The sequence below is a fragment of the Rhinopithecus bieti genome, unplaced genomic scaffold (assembly GCF_001698545.2).
Source record: "Rhinopithecus bieti isolate Rb0 unplaced genomic scaffold, ASM169854v2 scaffold_18688, whole genome shotgun sequence".
In the NCBI taxonomy this organism is placed as follows: domain Eukaryota; kingdom Metazoa; phylum Chordata; class Mammalia; order Primates; family Cercopithecidae; genus Rhinopithecus; species Rhinopithecus bieti.
Genome location: NW_016809492.1, coordinates 1,459,803 through 1,482,359, shown reverse-complemented (window position 1 = coordinate 1,482,359; position 22,557 = coordinate 1,459,803). Strand labels below are relative to the sequence as shown.

Genomic DNA, 22,557 nt, shown 5'->3' with positions numbered 1-22,557 from the left:
TTTTTTGAGACGGAGTCTTGCTCTGTCACCCAGGCTGGAGTGCAGTGGCACGATCTCGGCTCACTGCAAGCTCTGCCTCCTGGGTTCACGCCATTCTCCTGCCCCAGCCTCCCGAGTAGTTGGGACTACAGGCGCCTGCCACCATGCCCAGCTAATTTTTTGTATTTTTAGTACAGACGGGGTTTCACCATGTTAGCCAGGATGGTCTCGATCTCCTGACCTCGTGATCCACCTGCCTCGGCCTCCCAAAGTGCTGGGATTACAGGCGTGAGTCACTGTGCCCGGCCTGAGACTCAACTCACTTCTAAGGACAGAAAGAATAAAAATGAAAGTGTGAAGAAAGACATTCCATGCAAATGGAAACTGAGAGAGGCAGGGCCAGCTATACCTATCAGACAAAATAGACTTAAGCTCAAAATAATAAAAAAAGGCAAAGAAAGTCATCATGATAAAGGTGTCAATTCATCAAGAGGATATAACTGTAAATATATCTGTACCCAACATCAGAACACCTAAATAAGTAAAGCAAATATTAAAGAATTTAAAGAGAGAAATAACTTACAATGCAGTAATAGTAGGGGACTTCAATATCTCACTTTCAACAATGGCAGATCATCCAGATAGACAGTTAATAAGGAAACACTAAACTTGAACTACATTTTAGACCAAATGGACCCAACAGACATATACAGCATATTCTATCCAATAGCAAGGGAATACACGTCTTCTCAAGTGCACACATATCTTGCTTCAGGATATGTCATATGTTAGGTCGCAAACACAAGGCTGAACAAATTTAGGAGAAATGAAATCATATCAAGTATCTTTTCTAATCATAATGGTATGAAACTAGACATCAATAATAGGAGAAACCTTGGAAATGCCACAAATACGTGGAAATTAAACAACATGCCCCTCAACAACCAATGGGTCAAAAGAGAAAACCAAAGATAAATCAAAAAACATCTTGGAACAACTGAAAATGGAAATGTAATATACCGAAACGTATGGGATATAGCAAAAGCAGTTCTAAGAAGGAAATCTATAGCAACAAATACTTAAATAAAAATAAACATCTCAAATAAATAACCTAATAGTACACCTCAAGAAACTACAAGAGAGGAACAAATTTAAGCCCAAAGTTAGCAGAGGAAAAACAATTCAAAGATCAGAGCAGAAATAAATATAGACTAGAAAACCAGGGGGAAAAAAAATCAATAAAGAGTTTTTTGAAAAGTTAAACAAAATTGACAAACCCTTAACTAGACTAAAAAAGAAAAAGAGAAGACTTAAAATTGGAAATGAAAGAGAAGATATTACAACTGGTACCACTGAAATACAAAGGATAATGAGCGATTACTATGAAAAATTATATGGCCACAAATACAGTAACCTAGAAAAAAATGGATAAAATTCCAAGACACATATAATCTACTAACACTGAATCAAGAAGAAATAGAAAATAGAAATAGAAGAAACAGAAAATCTGAGCAGACCAATAATGAGTAAAGAGATTTGATTCATAATAAAAAGTCTCTAATCAAAGAAAAGCCCAGGACCTGATGGCTCCACAGGTGAATTCTATAAAAGGTTTAAAGAAGAGCTAATACCAATCCTTCTCAAACTCTTCCAAAGAAATCAAAAGGGAAGGAATACTTCCAAGCTAGTTTTAGGAGGCCCTGATACTAAAGCCACAAAATGACATGAAAGAAGAAAGTTACAGGACAATATCCTTGATGAACATAGATATGAAGATACAAAATCCTCAACAAACTACTAACAAACCCAATTCTATGGGACATTAAAAGGATTATTCACAATGATCAAATGAGATTTCTCCCTGGGAGAAATGCAAGGATGGGTCAACATTGATACATCAATAAATGTGATGCATCATATCAGCAGAACAAAACACAAAAACCATATGATCATTTTATTAGATGCAGAAAAAGCATTTGACAAAATTCAACACCCTTTTATAGTAAAAACTCTCAACAAATTAACGGTCACATACAATAACCCTACAGCTAACATTATACTTAATGGTGAAAAGTTGAAAGCTTTTCCTCTAAGATCAGGAACGAGACAAAGATGTCCACTGTCAGCAAGCACTTTTATTCATTATCCTACTGGAGGCCTTTGTCAGAGCAATTAGGCAAGAGAAAGAAATAAAAGGCATTCAAATAGAAAAGAAAGACATGAAGTATTACCTGTTTGCATATGACATTATCTTATATATCCAAAACCAGAAAGATACCACCAAAAGAACTAATAAAAGAATAAGGTCCCAGGATACAAAATTAAGACAAATCTAATCAGTAACAATGAATGATCTGAAAAAGAAATCAAGAAAATACCCACATATAATAGCTACAAGAAAATAAAATACTTAGGAATAAATGTACTTAGAAATAAATTTAACCAAAGAAGTGAAAGATTTGTACTGTAATGTTTTACAATGTTTTAAAAACTGTAAAACATTGATGAAATAAATTGACAAAGACATAAATAAATGGAAAGCTACTCTGTGTTCATGGACTGAAAGAATTAATATTGTTAAATATCCATACCATCCAAACCAATTTGCAGATTCAATGCAATCCCTATGAAAATTCCAACGTCATTTTCCCCAGAAATAGAAAAAATAATCCAAACATTCATATAGAACCATAAAAATCCCTGATTAGCAAAGACAATCATAAGCAAAAATAACAAAGCTGGAGGTATCACTACCTAATATTAAACTGTATTACAGAGCTGTATAGTAATTAGAACAGCATGGTACTGGCATATAAATAGAAACACTAAGGAATAGAACAGAACATAGAGCCCATAAATGAACTCACACATTTACAGTCAATTGATTTTCAACAAAGGTGCCAAGAAAAGACAATGGGAAAAGGACAGCCTCTCCAATAAAGGGTGTTGGGACAACTAGATGTCTACCTAAAGAAGAATAATTTGGACCCTTATGTCATACCATATAAAAAATTAATCAATTTTCAACAAAGGTGCCAAGAAAACACAATGGGAAAAAGGACAGCCTCTCCAATAAAGGGTGTTGAGACAACTGGATATCCACCTAAAGAAGATTAATTTGGAGCCTTATGTCATACCATATAAAAAATCAAAACAGATAAAAGTCAAGGTGTGGTCTTGAAAGGACTTGAAACTAAAAAAACTAGAAGAAAGAAAACACAGGGGGAAACCTCCACGACACTGGTCTGGAAGGTAACTTTTGGATTTGACCCCAAAACTGAGACAATAAAATAAAAAATAGACAAATGGGATTAAAGTAAAAAGCTTCTGCAGAGCAAAAGAAATAATAAGAGTAAAAAGACAACTGAGAGATTAGAAGAAAGCCATACATCTGATAAGAAGTTAACATTCAAAATCTATAAGGAACACAAAAGTGGCAAGAAAACCATCCAATTTAAAAATGTGCAAAAAACCTGAATAGATGTTTCTCAAAAAAGTCATATAAATGAACAATAGATATATGAAAAAATGCTCAACATCACTAATCATAAGGAAAACGCAAGTTAAAACCACAATGAGATGTCGCCTCATGCCTGTCAGAATGGCTATTATTTAAAAAAATGAAAGACTGTGAAGAGAGTGTGAGGGAAAGGGAACCCTTGTACACTGTTGGTGGGAATGTAAATTAATACAACCGTTTTGGAAAACTGTATGGCAGTTCCTCAAAAAACTAAAAATAGAATTACAATATGACTCAGCAATCCCACTTGAGTCCATATTCTAAAGACTTGAAATTGGCATGTTGAACAGATAGCACACTTCCATGCTCACTGCAGCATTATTTACGATAGCAAAGTTATGGATCAATCTAAGTGTCTGTCAATGGATGAGTGGATAAAGAAAATAAGGCATATATACAAAACAGAATACTATTCAGCCTTCAAAAAGAAGGAAATCCTGTCATTTGACAACATGGACGAGCCTGGAGGACATTATGTTAAGTTAAACAAACCAGACACAGAAAGACAAATACCACATGGTCTCACTTATTTGTGGGATCTTAAACAACAGAACTCATAGAGGCAGACAGCAGAATGGTAGTTACCAGAGGCTAAGCGGGGAGGAAATGGGGAGGTTTTAGTCAAAGGGTACAAAGTTACAGTTAGACAGGAGAAAGATGGTTTTTGAAATCTATTGCACAACATGATGACTCTAGTTAGTAGGAATGCATAATACATTTCAAAATTGCTAACAGAATAAATTTCAAATGTTCTTACCACTAAAAATGCTAAGTGTTTGAGGTGATGTTTTAGTTTGAATTAATCATCCCACACTGTACACATAATATCACTTTGTACCCCATAAGTGTATACAATAAAGTTAATTCATTTATTCTTCCAAAAATCCTATGAGTTAGGTACTATTACATCCCCATTTTACAGATGGGTAAACACAGGCATAAAGAAATCCAGTAAAAGCTATAAGTGGCAAAGCAAGGATTCAAACCCAGACAGCTTGGCTCTTAATTCTGCAATGCAGCGTCTTTTAGAATACCAACTATAGCAAGTACTCATCCTGTTTCTAGAACAGCTATACTGATTCACAGCCAGAAACAAAGACCCCTAGAGAAAGTACAATTTTGAACTGTTAACAACTTGTATAGAAAAACCTGAGAAAACTAATGTGCACAGGATCATAATTTGAAGGTCACATAATTATCACCTCTCTGGGTACTCCAAATTCTATCTTTGGGTCAAAATGGACCTCTAGTCACTTACCTACTTGAAGCATATAATCACAGTCTCTTTCGGAATTATTTTCACCAGGTGTGACCTTAAGCTCCTTTGGGGTAATGGGTGGTGTTGTCTTAAAGGCCTCTGGAAGCTGACTCTGGGTTGGAATGGTGACAAGGCTATGTCTCAGCTCTGTTCTCCATAGACTGGTCACTATCTGTCCCCAACAGAAAATGCTGAAATATCTTGCAGCCCTATGGTCCCTGGATGCTGAGCAGCTGACATTCCCACACAGCTCCCTGAACTCCAAATCCAGCCCATGACTCTAACCTGCTCACTGTGACGAGGCTGCTCTCCTGTTTAAGCTACTGCAGGGAAAAAGTGGAATGAGAAGTCCCTCCCCTGGGTCACAAGTTCGTATTATAGGTCTGGCATGCCCAGGCCCTGAAAAGGGACTTTGAGGGATGCGAAGGATAGTGGGACTCATGCCTTCACTTCTTCTTTTTCTTTTTTTTTGAGACAGAGTCTAGCTTTGTCACCCAGGCTGGAATGCAGTGGTGCAATCTTGGCTCACTGCAACCTCTGCCTCCCAGGTTCAAGTGATTCTCCTGCCTCAGCTTCCCAAGTAGCTGATGACAGGCACCTGCCATCATGCCCAGCTAATTTTTGTAGTTTTTGTAGAGACAGGGTTTCACTATGTTGGTCAGGCTGGTCTCAAATTCCTGACCTCAAGTGATCCTCCCGCCTTGGCCTCCCAAAGTGCTGGGATTACAGGCATGAGCCACTGCGCCTGGCCTCATGCCTTCACTTCTGTCCTGCCATCCCTGGTTGTCGTGTTCAGCAGTACATTGGTCCTGTGAATTTTCCCTTTCTCCATTAGAGCCCATTCTTTGCTCATGCCAAGTGATAGAGCAGGATTCATCTTGAACCCCAGTTTACGATGTGAGAAGACCCGGGGGTGGGGATAGGGTTCAGTCCTATATGACAGTCCTTGATTGTTAATGAAGAGCAGCCATATGGAATCCCATACTACCTCTACAACAGGAAGGTGATCAAGAATTTTGGTCCTCCCATCTCTCAGTACTTCCTATATGAAGCTCTCTCTATAAAAGTCCTTATAAGTACTTTAGAATTAAGTGCTAAGAAATGCTTAACTTTCTTGGCCAGGTGTGGTGGCTCACACCTGTAATCCCAGCACTTTGGGAGGCCAAGGCAGGCAGATCCTGAGGTCAGGAGATTGAGACCATCCTGGCTAACACAGTGAAACCCTGTCTTTACTAAAAATACAAAAAATTAGCCAGGTGTGGTGGTGGGTGCCTGTAGTCCCAGCTACTCGGGAGGCTCAGGCAGGAGAATGGCATGAACCATGAACCTGGGAGGCGGAGCTTGCAGTGAGCCGAGATCGTGCCACTGCACTCCAGCCTGGGTGACAGAGTGAGACTCCATCTCAAAAAAAAAGAAAAAAGAAAAAAAAGAAATGCTTAACTTTCTCATAGGAACTGATACATTTTCTGCCTTCTGATAATGAGAATCAGATAGCTGATTCTGTTTCTCTCTTATCTTTGGCTTCATGAAGTTTAAAGCCAAGTTTGAAACTTATCTATAGCAATTTAAGTTAGTTTTGTGGTTTGAATATTTATGTTTTTTTCCTCCAATATATTTTTGATGCAAACTGTAAATGATACAAGGAAGGAAAGAAGGACAGAAGGGGAAGGACAAGGAGGGAGACAGACAAGGAGAGGGAAACAATCTGAAGAGGACATGCGCATAACAGCATGTCTAGCAGCCAGGCCTGGTAAGAACCAGCTCATTTTAAAATGGAATCTTCTGGGTAATCACCTGTCCCTCCCCCTACTTTTTTTTTTTTTTTTTTTTTAAGATAGGGTCTCACTCTGTCCCCCAGGCTGGAGTGCAATGGCAGGATCTCAGCTCACTGCAACCTCTGCCTCCTGGGTTCAAGTGATTCTTCTGCCTCAGCCTCCTCAGTAGCTGGGATTACAGGGGCGCGCACCACTATGCCCAGCTAATTTTTGTATTTTTAGTAGAGACAGGATTTCACTATGCTGGCCAGGCTGGTCTCAAACTCCTGACCTCGTGATCTGCCCGCCTTGGCCTCCCAAAGTGCTGGGATTACAGGCGTGAGCCACCACGCCCAGCCTCAACTGTCCCTTTTAACAGGACTGTCAAAAAGTCCATGAAAAGCAAAACTAGATTTGATTCTGTATTGTGGATCAGTGTCATAATTACCTGTAAACATCAAACACAGACATTTTGTTTTGGGTGGTTGTTTTAAGAGGCCGAAAGAACACAGCTTGAGCACTCCCTTCTCCCTGACCCCAGGTGGAATTTTACACACTAGCAAGTTAAAAAATAAATAACCATCTAAAGTGCTTTATGAAACAAAAAGAAATAAGGTGTTATAAAATGCAGATACACCAAATGCCACAATATCATTCTTAGAGGATAATATTCTAAATATAGCAGCACTTTCAAGGTAAACTTTACAGGCAGAAGGTAGTGTTAATTTGTCAACTATTAGGTCTCAAAAAAAAAAATGCATTTCTACTCAGCAAGATTCACATTTAAACGACTCATAGCTGTGCAGCTGACCGTCTTCTGACAGCTTGTTAAGGCCAATCATGAAGTAAAGTAAGATAAAAATCCTGTTGCTTCTGTGTCCACATCCAACATCAGTGGTATCCTGAGACAGATATAGGTATCATTCTCTTCCGTGCCACTTGCCACCACCCTATCTTGACCTCCTCTTGCAGAAGGACCTGGGAAGGCAGCAAGACCACTAAGTATGTGTACTGAGGTCTGGAACCAGCACAGAAATGAAAGTGGGAGAAGGAACATGATTCCCTTCGAGGGGCAGGGCACAGGTGGCCATGCTCCCTACACCAGACACAATGAGGGCCTTTGAGAGAGAAGAGAAAGTGTTGGAGGCCTGCAGAAGGTGAGCATTTCTATGGAGATTCTTTAGGGAGGCCTAGTTTGTGGCACGAGGGGCCATGTGGGTCCCAGGAGAGAATGAAGCAGGAGGCTGATTTGGGTTCAAAGTAGAGAGGTTAGAAAGGTCCCTAACAGTTTAGATTGTCTATACCAGCATATCAGGTAGGAAAGGAGGCAGGGATTTGGGCAGACATTCTCCAAGAATAAAAGCGTACATTTGGCTAAGTGTTCTATGTGTACTGTCTGGGAGCATGAATGCAGCAGAAGACAGTGAGATGAGGCATTTCAGCAGCAGGAGGTGGCCACTAAAGTGGGGAGTTTAGATTCTCTTTAAAATTTTCTGATTTTCCTGGATGATACACATAAGCATTCAAATCCTGTTCCAGGACCATTCAGACTGAAAACAAACAGAAACTTCTGGAATAAAATGTGGGGTATGGTGGTTACAAGCACAGGCTTTGGAATCAGGCAACCTGGGTCTAAAATGTGGCTCCCAGATTCTCCCACTTTGCTGCTGTGGGTTTCAACTGCCTCATGGGGATCATACCTAACTTTTAAGTGCTGTGAGGGCAAATGAGAAAGTATCAGTAAAACACTCAGCACAGGCTTGGTATAAAATAAATAACCAAATAATAGTTGTCAGAAATAATAAAAACGATGATAAACTAAATAGTCAACTCTTCATGTTTACCTGGGTGCTCCTAGCACTGCCAAAGTTGTAGCAAAGAGCAACAAAACAACTAAGTACAAGATGGTGGTTGCCTTCTGGCTGTAACCCGAAATCTGAAACTTAGAATTAAGAATCCAGAAACCTCAGAGAGACAGTTATTTCAAGGGATGGGTTAGGGCCCCAGATTCACAAGCGGAAAGAAAAGACAGAATGCATCTGGAGGGTCTAGTGTTAAAGGTGCTAAAAACGTGAGCTGCAGAGATGGCCTTCTTTCAGTTCTATAAACATTCAGGCACAGAGGTTTGGAATTTCAATCAACAGAGGACCATCAATACAATCTGTAGACCCAGAAAACCCTCATCACTCCTACAATTAAAAACAATGGACAGGAACACTACATTCTAGTTATTGACAGTTTTCTTCTTCCACTGCTCCTCATACTAAAAGATCCATCAGAAAACAGCCCCTATCTCCTGAGAGCTTTCATTGCCCTTTCATTAAGCCTAGATGGAAATGAGTTTCCAGCAGAGCAGACTGTGGACATCATCAGGGACAAGCTGTCCCTTCAGGAGCAAAGGTGGTGAGGCCTGCCTGAAGGCAGGGTCTGTGCCCCTGAGCTGGTGAAAAGCATTTGGTCCCTTTTCTGCCCTTCGCCTCACAAAGATCTATACTGACAATGTCAAGGGTCACAGCTTTGTGGCCTCTGGCCAGGAGGAGCTGACGTAACAACCTCACAAACACTACTTAGGGAATAATGCCATGCTGCAGAGAGGCAGACAAAGATGGGGTCTCTACGGCTCTGACATGTGTGTCTTGTTTAGAAATACAAATCACCCAGGGGCAAATCACTAATGTCAACAGCTTTCAGAGGCAGCATTCTCTACTCAGTATGAAAAGATTCCAGCTGCCTGAGAAACTATAATGTAAACAGTAAAATGTAAATACATGCAAGAAGCTTGCCGGCTTACATAAATAGTCCACTAATATCACCATCAAGAAGGAAGTGCCCTGTGGCAGATGGCTGCATGATGGGGGAAGGGAGCACCTACTAAGGCCTGTGTGTGTATGTGTGAGGGCGTGTGCATGTGTACACACGCTGGGTGGGGTCTGGACTGGAAACTCTCTGGCTGGCACTGTCATCCTCCATTATGAAGGGGCCCGTGAACTGAGCCTGTTGCCCTCCCCTGCAGCCACTGCCCCTAATTCGAACTGAGGCCCTCTGTGGCTATTGCAACCTACTGGTTTTTGGCTGTTTGGCTGCCAGTTTTTCTTGTCAACTCACACCTGCTCTTTATTGTGTAATGTTTTAGTACATTTTCTTTTATTACTTTTAGCTCCATAGTTATTTTAAGTAGGAAAACAATGCAAGAGAGATTTAAAATAGTATTTGACTTTTCTGACTACAAAATAAAATAAGGCAGAAAATTTAAAAAAATATAAAACTCTAAAAGAAAACCCCAAAGTGACAATCTTACTCAAAGATATTTTCATGTTTTTCCTTTTTGTCTTTTATTCTCCACTCAAATACTTTTATTCCTTTATTTTATATTTTGGGACAGGGTCTAACTTTGTCACCCAGGCTGGAGTGTAATGATCAATCACAGCTCACTGCAGCCTTGATCTCCCTGAGCTCAGATCCTCCCAACCTTAGCCTACCCTGTAGCCGGGACCACAGGTGTGCACCACCACACCTGGCTAATTTTTCTATCTTTTGTAAAGACAGAGTTTCGCCATGTTGCTGAGGCTAGTAAATGTTATTATTTTAAAAATAGTAGAGGTCGGCCAAGTGCGGTGGCTCACGCCTGTAATCCCAGCACATTGGGAGGCCGAGGCAGGCTGATCACCTGAGGTCAGGAGTTCGAGACCAGCCTGGTCAACATGGTGAAACCCCATCTCTACTAAAAATACAGAAATTAGCTGGGCGTGGTGGTGGGTGCCTGTAATCCCAGCTACTCGGGAGGCTGAGGCAGGAGAATCGCTTGAATCCAGGAAGTGGAGGTTGTAGTGAGCCAAGATCACGCCATTGTACTCCAACCTGGGGGACAAGAGGGAGACACTGTCTCAAAAAAAATAAAAATAAAAAAAGTAGAGATCATACTATATACTGCTTAGTCGCCTGTTTTATTTAGTGATGCACTAGGGAGTAGTTTTCATTTTACCAGATATTAACTAATAACATTACTGTTAATATCTGCATATATTTGATCCTATGAACTTAGCATATTTTATTCAGGCAATCTCCTACTGACTACCATTCAACTGGTTTTGGTTTGATTCACAGTCTTTGGTGAGGAGACCCATGAACAAGTGCCAAGGTCTAATGTGTGCGTGGTCACTGGATGATGCCTATTCTTTGTCACAGCCCATAGCACAGATGGAAGAAGTGCACATATTAATAAAAGTAAGCTCTTCATTGCAACTGCTCAGGACTCATTTTGAAGAAGAGACAGATCTCCAACAAGATTTTGTAGGTAGACGAAACAGAGGGCCTATAATTAGGTTATTAGAATAAAGATGGCTTTGTACTGATTTACTCCTCTCTAGGAAGGAATTTGGTAGGACCCACCACATGGGTGAGCTTTCTCAAGTCAATTCTCTTCACATGACAACTGCAAAGAAGCTGGCAGGGCCAGGGCTTTCCCAACAATGGTGCGGGGCAGAGGCCATGGCACATGCTCACATCTCTCTTCTTCTCAACTGATAGGACTGAAAACATTCTTTGTAGACCAGGGCTGGATTTGAACCCCTTAATATACTTTCATTTGATTTATTGATCCAGCTAATCCTACACTTTTTATAAAATAGTTGTATCAGTTCCATCAAACAACTGAGAAAGTATTAGGATTAATTCAGTAGATTTCTGTAGATTCAATATAACTATAGAAATATATTGGTATATATAAAAATATCTGTTGGAAGTTTTCAATTAACTCAAGTTATGAAGGATACTCCATAGGCAAGAAACAATTATTCTTATGTGCCTGAGGCCTTGGGAGCTAAGGGGTCATCTGCAGGAGGAAGCTCAGAGATACCAGAATCACAAGAGAAAAGGGCATAAATCTTCAGTTTGTGGAAAGGAAAAAACCTGGCTCCCTGTCACTAGAGCAACTAAAGTTCAAGAGTTAAGGGCCCTGTGAGAAAGTTGAGAAATTGCTGGATGCAGGCCATGAGTGTGTCATTACACTAATTTAGTGAGTTAAAACAATCAAATGAAATAGAAATGTTAGAGGTTATCACATGAAGGGTAATTACTGTTTCATGAACCATATGTATGGGTGTCTATGTATATGTATGTAGATTTGAGTGTGTTCACATGTTTGCATGCAAGTAAATGCCAAATTACAATAGAAAGTATCTTTTACTGTGGGTCAAAAGTTTGAAACCTGTTACTCCATGAGAAGCCAGATATAAATAAAAGTAGAACTATTAAAATTATACATTGATCAATCGATTCTTGATTCTATAAACAGGTACTAGAAGATGTCGCTCAAACTTTAAAGTTCCTTTAGAGATTCTTTTTCTCATGTGAGAACTGGAAAGGGTTGGCAGAAAATTCCCATCTTAAATGGTTTAAAATAGATGTCTTAAGTGAAACTTATCCTCAGACCTTTTACCTCCATGCTGTGACACAACTTTAAGAGTACTTACATGAAGGCCATCCTTCCTCAGCAAACAGGATGCTTAGCTCTATTTTTTTTGGCGGGGGCGGGGTGGGCGGTGGGTGGTACAGGATCTCACTCTGTTGCCCAGGCTGGAGTGCAGTGGCACAATCTCGGCTCACTGCAACCTCTGCCTCCCGGGTTAAAACGATTCTCCCACCTCAGCCTCCTGAGTAGCAGGACTACAGGCGTGTGCTGCCATGCCTGGCAAAGTTTTGTACTTTTTGGTAGAGATGGTGTTTCACCATGTTGGCCAGGCTGAATTAGCATTATTTTATACATGCACATGCAATAAACAACTAAACATGGGACTGGGGCTATAAAAAATAATAGCCTAGGCCAGGTGTGGTGGCTTACACCTGTCACACTTATAATCCCAGCAGTTTGGGGGGCTGAAGCGGGCAGATAGATTGAGCTCAGAAATTCAAGACCAGGCTGGGCAACTCCTAGTTTTGTAGAAACCCCGTTTCTACAAAAAATATAAAAATTAGCTGGGCATGGTGGCACACACCTGTAGTCCCAGTTACTCAGGAGGCTGAGGTGGGAGGATCACTTGGGCATGGAAGGTGGAGGTTGCAGTAAGCTGAGATGGAGATCACAACACTGCACTCTAGCCTGGGTGACAGAGTGGCACCCTGTCTCAAAAAAAAAAAAAAAAAAAGCCAAATCTTCATACAGCAATGCCAAATCACAGCTTTTCTCATATCTTTTTCAATAACTAGATGGTTAATATCCTCCAGTATGTTAACTGACTCAGCCAGCCAGGGCAACATTTTATTACCCAGCTAGGATTGCTGTGTTACCATCTTACTCAGAGTAAATGGCTGTACAGGGGTTTTAGTAAAGTTACTTTTATTGTACAGACAGATGACCAATGGATTGGCAACCTCAGTACCTCATCATCCTTCAACTCACCCATGTTTGGTAGTGCAGAACTCTATAGCTTCAACAAAATACTTAAACAGTTTTAAAAAGATCTGGGCTGATTCAAAGAAGGTATCTGAAAGCATTTGCGAACTCACTTTAAGTTTTCCAAAAACCCATCTCTGTACAGATGGGCAGTGATCTTTCATTTGAGAAAAAATAAAATCCTGACTCGTGCTGCCATTAAAAAAAAAAAAAAAAAAAAAAAAAAGGCCTGTGCTAATTACAAACTGTTGAGGTAAAATATAAGGCTCCCCTCTCAATCAACAATATTGGATTCTTATATTTCTTATACTCCACCAGAAGTTTCTACTACCAAAGTTTGATGACATAAGAGAGCAAAGCGATCATTTAAAGGACATACTGTTTATTGATCCTCGAGTTTCCAGTACTGAGTTGGTTTTTAGATAGCTGCATACCTGTACTCTGTAATCTTATCCTTACAGAGAAATCTTCAACCATTACGCTCTTGGATATTATGGACAGTTTATATAAAGGCCTCCCATCTGGTATGCTATGGTCACAAAATATTATGTTGATCCCCTCAGCTCTCAGGGTTGGCCACCTTTTTAAATAAAAATATCTTCTTCAGCCAGATGCAGTAGCTCACGCCTGTAACCCCAGCACTTTAGGAGGCAGAGGCAGACGGATCACGGGGTCAGGAGATTGAGACCATCCTGATGGCCAACATGGTGAAAACCCGTCTATACTAAAAATACAAAAATTAGCTGGGTGTGGCGGCTTGTTCCTGTAATCCCTGCTACTCAGGAGGCAGAGACAGGAGAATCGCTTGAACCCGGGAGGTGGAGACTGCAGTGAGCTGAGATCGTGCCACTGCACTCCAGCCTGGTGACAGAGCAAGACTACATCTCAAAAAACAAAACAAAAGAAAATATCTTCTTCTGTGTGTGCTATGATGTAAAAAAACTTACAAAGTTCTGGTTTATTGAATAAACAGCCAGATGAATAACATCTCCTTATCTTCTAAAAATCAGCTAGTAAAGACCCCAGTCATCATTCAATGTTATTAAATGTTCCTTAAAATCTGAGTTGAAAAAAATCTAAGTGTTCAGCACTGACAAGGACTTTTCTCTCTATTATACTGGTATTCTGTTAGATCATGAATATGAATCAACTCTTGTGTATCTTTGTAAAGTGATTTCTCCACCTAATATGAAATTTTGTGCTCAACTGCATTAGGCTAAGTTACCTATTACATTTATAGTCATTCTCTGCACTTCATCATTGAACTAGATTCTTCTGTTTTTTTGGGTTTTTTTTGTTTTTTTTTGAGACAGAGTCTTGCTCTGTTGCCAGGCTGGGGTGCACTGGTGTGATCTCGGCTCACTGCAACCTCCGACTCCCGGGTTCAAGCGATTCTCCTGCCTCAGTCTCCCCAGTAGCTGGAACTACAGTCACGCACCACCACGCCCAGCTAATTTTTGTATTTTTAGTGGAGACAGAGTTTCACCATGTTGGCCAGGATGGTCTCCATCTCCTGACCTTGGGTGATCCGCCCACCTCAGCCTCCCAAAGTGCTGGGATTACAGGCATGAGCCACTGTGCTCGGCCATGAATTTGATTCTTTTAATACTTCATTCAAAAGTTTTTATCATATCCATATATTGGAATGTAACTTATGACCTGCTAGAAGTAGACTGGGTTAAAAATGATAAATGAACAAATAACATTTCAGAAAAAGATGTCTATATAATTATGAATTGCCTAGTATTACCTTTCTGTAAGAATGGGAAGCTAAAATTTAAAAAAAAATTCTCTTTTCTTAAAAGCATAATTTACCAGCTTAATCTTGTGAACTGTGACTAAGAAAATACACATACCCTCTAATTAATTAGTCATTGCATAAATTTCTATATGGGTTTCCGATCTGAATACTTTCTAAGATGAAATCATGTAACTGCCATTGTTGTAGATCAAAAATGGTTGAATATTGGCAATTTTATGAAGTTCAACCTGCACAGAAAGAAAGGATTTATTTGCCTGGAGGATATGAATGTATGAACAAAGAATTCGGTCTTACCTGAATGATCTCAGCATTCGATAGGACTTTCCTAAATCAGATACTCGTCTACAGAATGGACCCACAGCCAATTCCATCTGAAATATTAAAAGATACTCCATTGTTTTAATGTTGGAATCATTAGGGGAATATGGGACAGACCTGGATCGCAGAAGGTTGTAGCTTGCAGTAAACCTAATTTTATCTGGACCGTAAGGCAAACTGTGAAAGCCAACTAAATTTATTTAAAAGGCAAGCACTTACATAATTTTTGCATTTATTTACTGAGAGGGCCCAAGATGAGACAATTCCTTCATGAAAATTAAAAAAAAAAAAACATTTCTGTTATATAAAAGGAAAAAGTTTAGATCATTTATCCATTGAAAATAAGGAAAAGGAAAACTTTCAAGACTGCATGCCTATACTTCAGGCATTACAAGTCTTTTTACATTCAATATAAATGATGACAATTTTTATCAGTTAGTGTGGCTCAAGTAATTAAAAGGACTAACTCTGGAGCTTTTAGTAGCACATCTATATCAGCATTCCAAATGCTGATACTAGTTACTAGTCTGTGACCCTGGACAAGTTATTTAACCTCTTTAAGTCTCAGGTCTCTCATCTACAAAATGGAGATAATAGTATCTACCTAATAGAATAATGCAAATTAAAAGATAATTCCACAAAGCTTTATGTGCAGAGCATATAAAAAGTGCTGTTAATTGTCAGCAATTATTATCAGTGTTTAAAAATTTTTCTCTTTTCAATTATTAATACATTAATATGCTACCTAACTGGAGAATTTAGCAAATCTTGGTTTCACTTCTCTTTATTTTCCTCCTTTGACTGGAAATTCTGCCTGTCATTAATTAGGCTACCTGTTCTTTTCTACCAAGTGCATATGCAAACTTTTCGCATATATGCTACTCAGGTGATAGACTGCTTCTCCACTCTTGCTATAAATAGCACTCTGGTAAAGAATGGTTTAGAAAATGGTTGAGAATAGGCTGCTCCCTGGAAGTACAGCACCTTTCTTCAAGAAGCACATATGATGTAAGGCTTCTGTCCTGCTGGCCACCCTTACAAAAAATTGCTTAAAATCTCCTTGCCATGGGTATACTATAGAGACCGAATCGATCATTCATTTGAGAGACACTTTGATTGCCTTAGTGCTAGGTACCAAGCTAGGCATGGGGATAAGATGATTAGATGACTAGACTGTCTTGCCATCACTAAATTCTCAAATTTAATGAAGAAAGAGATATTTATTTATTCAAACAATATGATTATTATCAACAAAATCAAAAGTATTTATGTATATGTCCACATATACATATATAAACATGCATACATACACACATAAAGACTGTTATTAAGCAAAATGACAAATGCTATATCAAACTTATGACCTTAGTGTCAAGAGAGAGTTGGAGGCAGCTTCCTTGGGATGGTCTTGAGGATCAATAGTAACCAGGTTAATTTCTCTTGTAACATACTAAAGACATGGATTGCATACTGTATGTCCTAGAAGGAAACCTTACATGGTTGGGAAACTCTATAAAGTGAAGAGTCATAAATAAATATAAAGATAAAATTTAAGGAAGAAAAGGATTCTTGCCAACAATGCAAAACAGAACAGTTGTAAGCCAGTGTGCCCAACTCAAAAGATAGTAGGTGATAGGCTGTTCTTTGGAACCTGTTTCATTTCTTCACTGGGTAGGAATTTCTGGTTTCTTTCCGTATGTGTCACTTACTTTACACTGAGCACAAAGGAAAAATGTGATTATCATTGTATCTTTGATATGATAATTCCATTCAAATACCTAACTTTATACATATAATGGTTTTTTACATACTGAAATTATATATTTTTCATGAAGTGTTTTTGTCAATTTCTCAACTACTCTAGTGGAATCACTGTCTTCAAAGACAACCTGTGCCTTAGCACTTGAGCAGGACCAAATGTTAAAACAAATAAATGGCTAGGAAAAAGTTACAATATGAGAAAATATGACCTCGAATTGCTGTAAAATGTATGATTATGTAAAAGATTTTTATGCCGTAGGACAATTTCAAAATGCTAAATGTTTAAAATAAATTTTTTATCCATAAAGGACCTCTAGGATATTGTAAATCGTTTTCTTCTTCCAGAATTCCATTAAACAATAAAGGCCATGTTTTAAAGGGCAAGAGTGTTCTGTTAAGAGGAGGTGACTCTGCCATTAGCAGTGGATACAAAAGTGGCATGTGCAACTGCTTCTCTCCAGCCCCCATTTGCAGAGAATGAACGGTCAGCTGCAGGCACGGTGAACTAATTACATAGCTGTTCCTTCCCTACCACAGACATTTGGTTAACCACAGGGCTTCTTTGGATACTCCTAGGGCACTCCTGCCCTGACATTGCTCAGGAGAAGAAAAGGCAATAGGAATTAGAACAAAAATTAGAATTTTGATTGTCTTGTTTTCTTTTCTAAATGAATATTTTTAGGCACAAAGTGAAATAGATGTAAATGTATACTTAAAGGGCACCAGAAGACCTATAAATAGAAACTGCTAGAAGTACCACTAAATAATTTAATACCAACTTCAACAGCCACTCTTTCCTACAGGTAAGAAAATAAACTGAGGGGTGGAGGGGGAGTATGTGCTTCAGAGGACACTGTGGACAAGACCCCAAGAGATTCAGAATCAGAACCCCAGTGTTGTAGACAGGTTTAGTGATTTCAGAACTGCTGTGTGATCAGTGTGGGCACTGAGACCATGTGGTCACAGCAGGGAATTAATTACCTGTAGGAAACCACCTCATACCCATGACCTGGATTCCTAAGGGGGCTGGATGTCAGGTACTTCCCTCACCATGATCCCTCCAGATGGCACCCTGCAACTACTTTCTCTTTCCTGCACTGGTGCCAGTAAGGAGAAGTTAGGATTCTTAAAGAAATCCTTAAAATACGTCATTATCTGTCTTTGCAATTGGACTTTATGGCAAATAACCAGTATTCCCAAACCTGGTCTACAGGTCCCTTCTTGAGCTTTCTCTTTTTGTTATTTAACTAGAATTACAAGCACTTTTATCACAAGAACAGTTTTTAAACCCATGGGGTATTTGTGTATTTTTGATTTCAGTGACCTCAATGGCTTTAATTTTGAATATGAATTGATAGAACTTTCAATTATAAGGCAGTTGAAAAGCCCTCTAGTCCCCAGTTGATGCCTATCATGAATATAAATGTTAGGGTAATGCTATTTAAATGTTTTGACTGACCCCGAAAAACCCGTCCAACCAAGTGTGATACTGAAAGCTGAGGTACAACACATAATTGCAACTGTGGCAAGAAACCAAACCAAATGAAGTAAAACTCGAAATTCAAATTTTAATTTAAAAGTGGGTGGGGAGATCATGACATAACAGTAGGACAGTATTTGCCAGATACTGATCACAGATCTGATTAATTATGATAGTGCCTCCGCCTGTCTTTGCTGTACCCATGATCCACAGGACTGGAGCCATCCCCAAGGTGAGTGCCAGGATGTTTTGAAACTGGGACACACTGTACAGGGGTGAACAAAAGAATCTGCTTTTCAATACCACACTGCCTGCCACAACCTAATGTCACTGCAGGGTTTAACACTGAGTAAATGCTGTGTGTTTTAATGCTGCTTCTATATTTAAAGAACAGAAAACAGAGGCTTTTGAGCATAAGTTAGTAATAATGACTGATGGGTTTAATTTACCTTAAGGGAAAGGACCCAGAATAGTTTGGCTTATTGAACAACATGTCTTAAGAAAAAACGATGCCAAATAACATTTTGAATAATGCAGTTTTTTGGAAGGTGGAAGCTCACCCCTGCCACTGGATGCTATGCATTTTGAGCAGCTGTTAGCTGCAGCAGCAAGGGTTAAAGGACAATACTTTCCATCTTTCACAACCCATAAGGGAACATGTTAAAATAAAAAAACAAAAACAAGCCTCTCTCCTACAGCACTCTCGTTTTGGCCATCTCCTGCTCGGCTGCCACTCTAATTGGACTTGAAGTGCTGCCTCCAGGAAAGTGACTCAAGAACCAGCTGGAGCAGAATGCAAATAAGCTGGTAGGGGAGAGAGTCCAGGGAAAGAAGATGAAACAAAAAGAAAAACAAAATTACGGAGGAAAGGGGAAGAGAAGAACAGAGACCATCTGAGTCTAGTTTACACTTTCGTTTATTTAAAACAAATAAGAGGAGGTTCTAGTACATCACCAGATTTTTAATAAGCAATCTGAAACCCCAGTAAGGGACAAATAAGACACTATTGACAAATAATTTTCTTTAAGCTAAGTGTATCTGTAAAACAAAGTAAAATGTACGGGTGCCTAAGAATGAAGTTCATAAAATGTAAAAGGTAAAAAGAGCCATATTAATGGTAACATTTAATTTCTGTTTTTATGCTGTGGCTACTACAAGCGTATTTTCCAAATGAAGGCTCATTTCTATGGTCTAATGGCCCCAGGAATGTTACCTGGAAATGAAAATGACTAACTGCTGCATCAGTTAATTTGCAATGAACCAGGCTCTTGAAAGTTTAGGTTTGTGTTACCTGTTCCTTTTTTGAAAGTGTATCAAGTCTGCGTGAGCACCTGACAACCACTGACCTGATACAAGCAGTCTGTCCAAGTCCTTTCCTCCATGCAGAAATAATGAAGCAAGACACACTCCCAGATACACACAAGAATAAATATTGACATTAACATTTATCTTTATAAGCAGGGAGGATCTGGCAAACTGCTATGAAGAATTCCTTTCAGTAACTATTTAGACTAGTAAAGGTAATAGCTTTGAAAGGCTTAAAAATGATTTTACCCGGCTGGGCGTGGTGGCTCACATCTGTAATCCCAACACTTTGGGAGGCCGAGGTGGGTGGATCACGAGGTCAGGAGTTTGAGACCAGCTTGGCCAATATGGTTAAACCCTGTCGGTACTAAAAATACAAAAATTACCCAGGCGTGGTGGCGCATGCCTGTAGTTTCAGCTACTGAGGAGGCTGAGGCACAGGAATCACTTGAACCCAGGAGGCGGAGGTTGCAGTGAGCCGAGATCGTGCCACTGCACTCCAACCTGGGCGACAGAGCAAGACTCCGTCTCAAAAAATAAATAAATGAATACAATAAAATAAAAGATTTTACCCTTGGTATGCTATACAAAAATAACAATCATCTTTGTTTCTGAATCTTTTAATGAAAGCATGTTTGGGGTTTTTCTTCATTGCCTCTGATACTACTGAAAGGCTTTAAAAAAACTGTCTAAAGGACAAAGAAAACGCTTTCTATAAGAGCTGATAATGTTTTGCTATTTTAATGTCACTCTATCTCTCACACACATCAGATAGCTTGAAATGATTTCAAGGCTAGCCATAGAGAAGAACTGTACTCTACCTGATAGAGAGAGAACAAATAATCAGACTCTATGTCTACCTGGCCTACTGTGCATTTAAATGAATGGGAAAACTGCCTTGGAATGGTGACAGGGCAACAAGCGGTCTCTTTTTACTGTTTGAAATATGATTTCATTGCCTACATTATTGGCCAGCAAGGTTTGACCTATTTTGACAGTAAAATAGTGAGAAAATTCCATATTAAGTAAAAATGGGAAGTGTTGCTTTCCTGTGGAATGAGTTATTTCACCTTAACCTTGAAATACCAAAGAGAAGGATAATTATTTTGTTAAATACAAAGAAAAATATACCTGGTATAAAAGTATCTTTAAACTTCTCCTTTTTTTTTTTTTTTTTTAGCCATTTATGCTTAAATGGGCTTACTTTTCTTCGTGCTGCAACTCTTTAAAAACACTGATGAAAACACAGTCTTTCATTTAATAGATATTAAATTTCATTTAAAATAATTAATTCATTTAATGGATAATAGGCCAAAACATTTTTTTCTTTTGTAGTAATTCATCAATGTACCTGTGCAAAATCAGCAGCAAGTCGCATTTTCCCACCTTCACCAAGAGGTCTTATGAGACNTTTTTTTTTTTTTTTTTTTAGCCATTTATGCTTAAATGGGCTTACTTTTCTTTGTGCTGCAACTCTTTAAAAACACTGATGAAAACACAGTCTTTCATTTAATAGATATTAAATTTCATTTAAAATAATTAATTCATTTAATGGATAATAGGCCAAAACATTTTTTTCTTTTGTAGTAATTCATCAATGTACCTGTGCAAAATCAGCAGCAAGTCGCATTTTCCCACCTTCACCAAGAGGTCTTATGAGACTGGCATGGCGGATAAAAAGTTCAATTGCTCTTTGGGCAATAGCCTCGGTGTTGTCAAAGACAAAATCTAAGCATTCAAACTGTTTAAAATAGTCACTCATAACTCTGGCAATGAAACCTTGTAGCTCCTTCATGTACAGAGAACAAGGAACATCAGGTTTTCCTGAGCTGGATAATGACCTGTAAAAGAAAAAGCAGCCCTTTTTAACACCGATGCACTAAATTACACTCTTGGATTTTGTACCCCTTACCCCACCAATGCTGCTATTTCAATCCTTTGTAATTTTTTCCCTTAACAGTATAAAATACATTATTTTTTGATAAGTGTTAGCAGAAAACAATGTTTAAAATAACATTTTAAAAGTGGTTTAGATGCCAGGAGGATTACTGAAGGAATTTTAGAATCCATTTACCTAAAGATTATTGAGAATGAAATAGACAACCATCTGTCTTGGATGAATCATACAAGTTCTACTCTCTGGCCTCTCAAAGTCCCTCCCAGTCTCTCAACTCTCCATCCACTCACATGTTTGCCTGGTAAATGAAGGTATCAATAATGGATCCTGAAATAGCATTTTATACTTTGCAATGGCAGAAAATGCTGCTTTTCCTATACAAATTCTTGGCAAAGATCTCTCTGCTCTTGTGCTATTTAATCAGATCAGTCCAACAGAATTCTGACTGTGGAAATGGTTATGTAACAGTACACATGGTATGCAATTTTTCCTCCAGATGATGAGGTTTAGAAAGGCTTTAATTTGGATCAACAAATGATAGCAGCTGATGCTCCACGAAATACTATTTATAATTTATAAATGTTTATAATTGCTCTTTAAAGAATATATTAAAAAAATGTGAAATATTTATAGGAAAGAGATATGCCAAAACTAGCTAACACCTGATATTTTCTAATAAATGAGATCACTGGCTACATCATGCTGAATCTTTTTCAAAAAGCGAGTTAAGTGTTTCCATATTCTGAGAATGACGTAGAGATATTGGTGATAGTCTATAGAAGAACAACAGATATGACTAAAATGCTTAGAGCAAGAGAATGAGTTGAACTTAATTATCTTCAAATACAGCAGTGGTTGCTATAAACAGGATGCTAACCAGAGGTCTGTCACTTCCAGAAGCACCTAGAGATAGAAAAAGCAGGCCTATGTTCCAGCAGGAAGGGATTGCATACAGGTATAAGACTGTGCCAACAACAGAAAGGCTGCCAAAGGGTGCATGGTGGAACATTTTTGTTTGCAGTATCATCACATAGTGGAGTGGCGCTTGGGTACAGGGGAGCCTTAGTAAATGATGGCCATCTTCGTGTGGAGTTTGGTTTTGCCAGATTCAGACAACTGCATAGCCTAGCTT

At 38.9% G+C, this 22,557-nt stretch overlaps 1 protein-coding gene across 1 annotated transcript in view; it reads right to left on the bottom strand.

The window, feature by feature from the left end:
* COG5 (component of oligomeric golgi complex 5) overlaps positions 1-22,557 on the bottom strand; it is a 375,408-nt gene that overhangs the window by 12,784 nt on the left and 340,067 nt on the right. Inside the window, exons 18-19 of the mRNA XM_017889562.1 lie at positions 21,132-21,369; positions 14,959-15,035 (exon numbers count right to left, since the gene is read on the bottom strand). Coding sequence (XP_017745051.1) covers positions 14,959-15,035; positions 21,132-21,369 — 315 coding nt within the window. The remainder of the gene's footprint in view (positions 1-14,958; positions 15,036-21,131; positions 21,370-22,557) is intronic.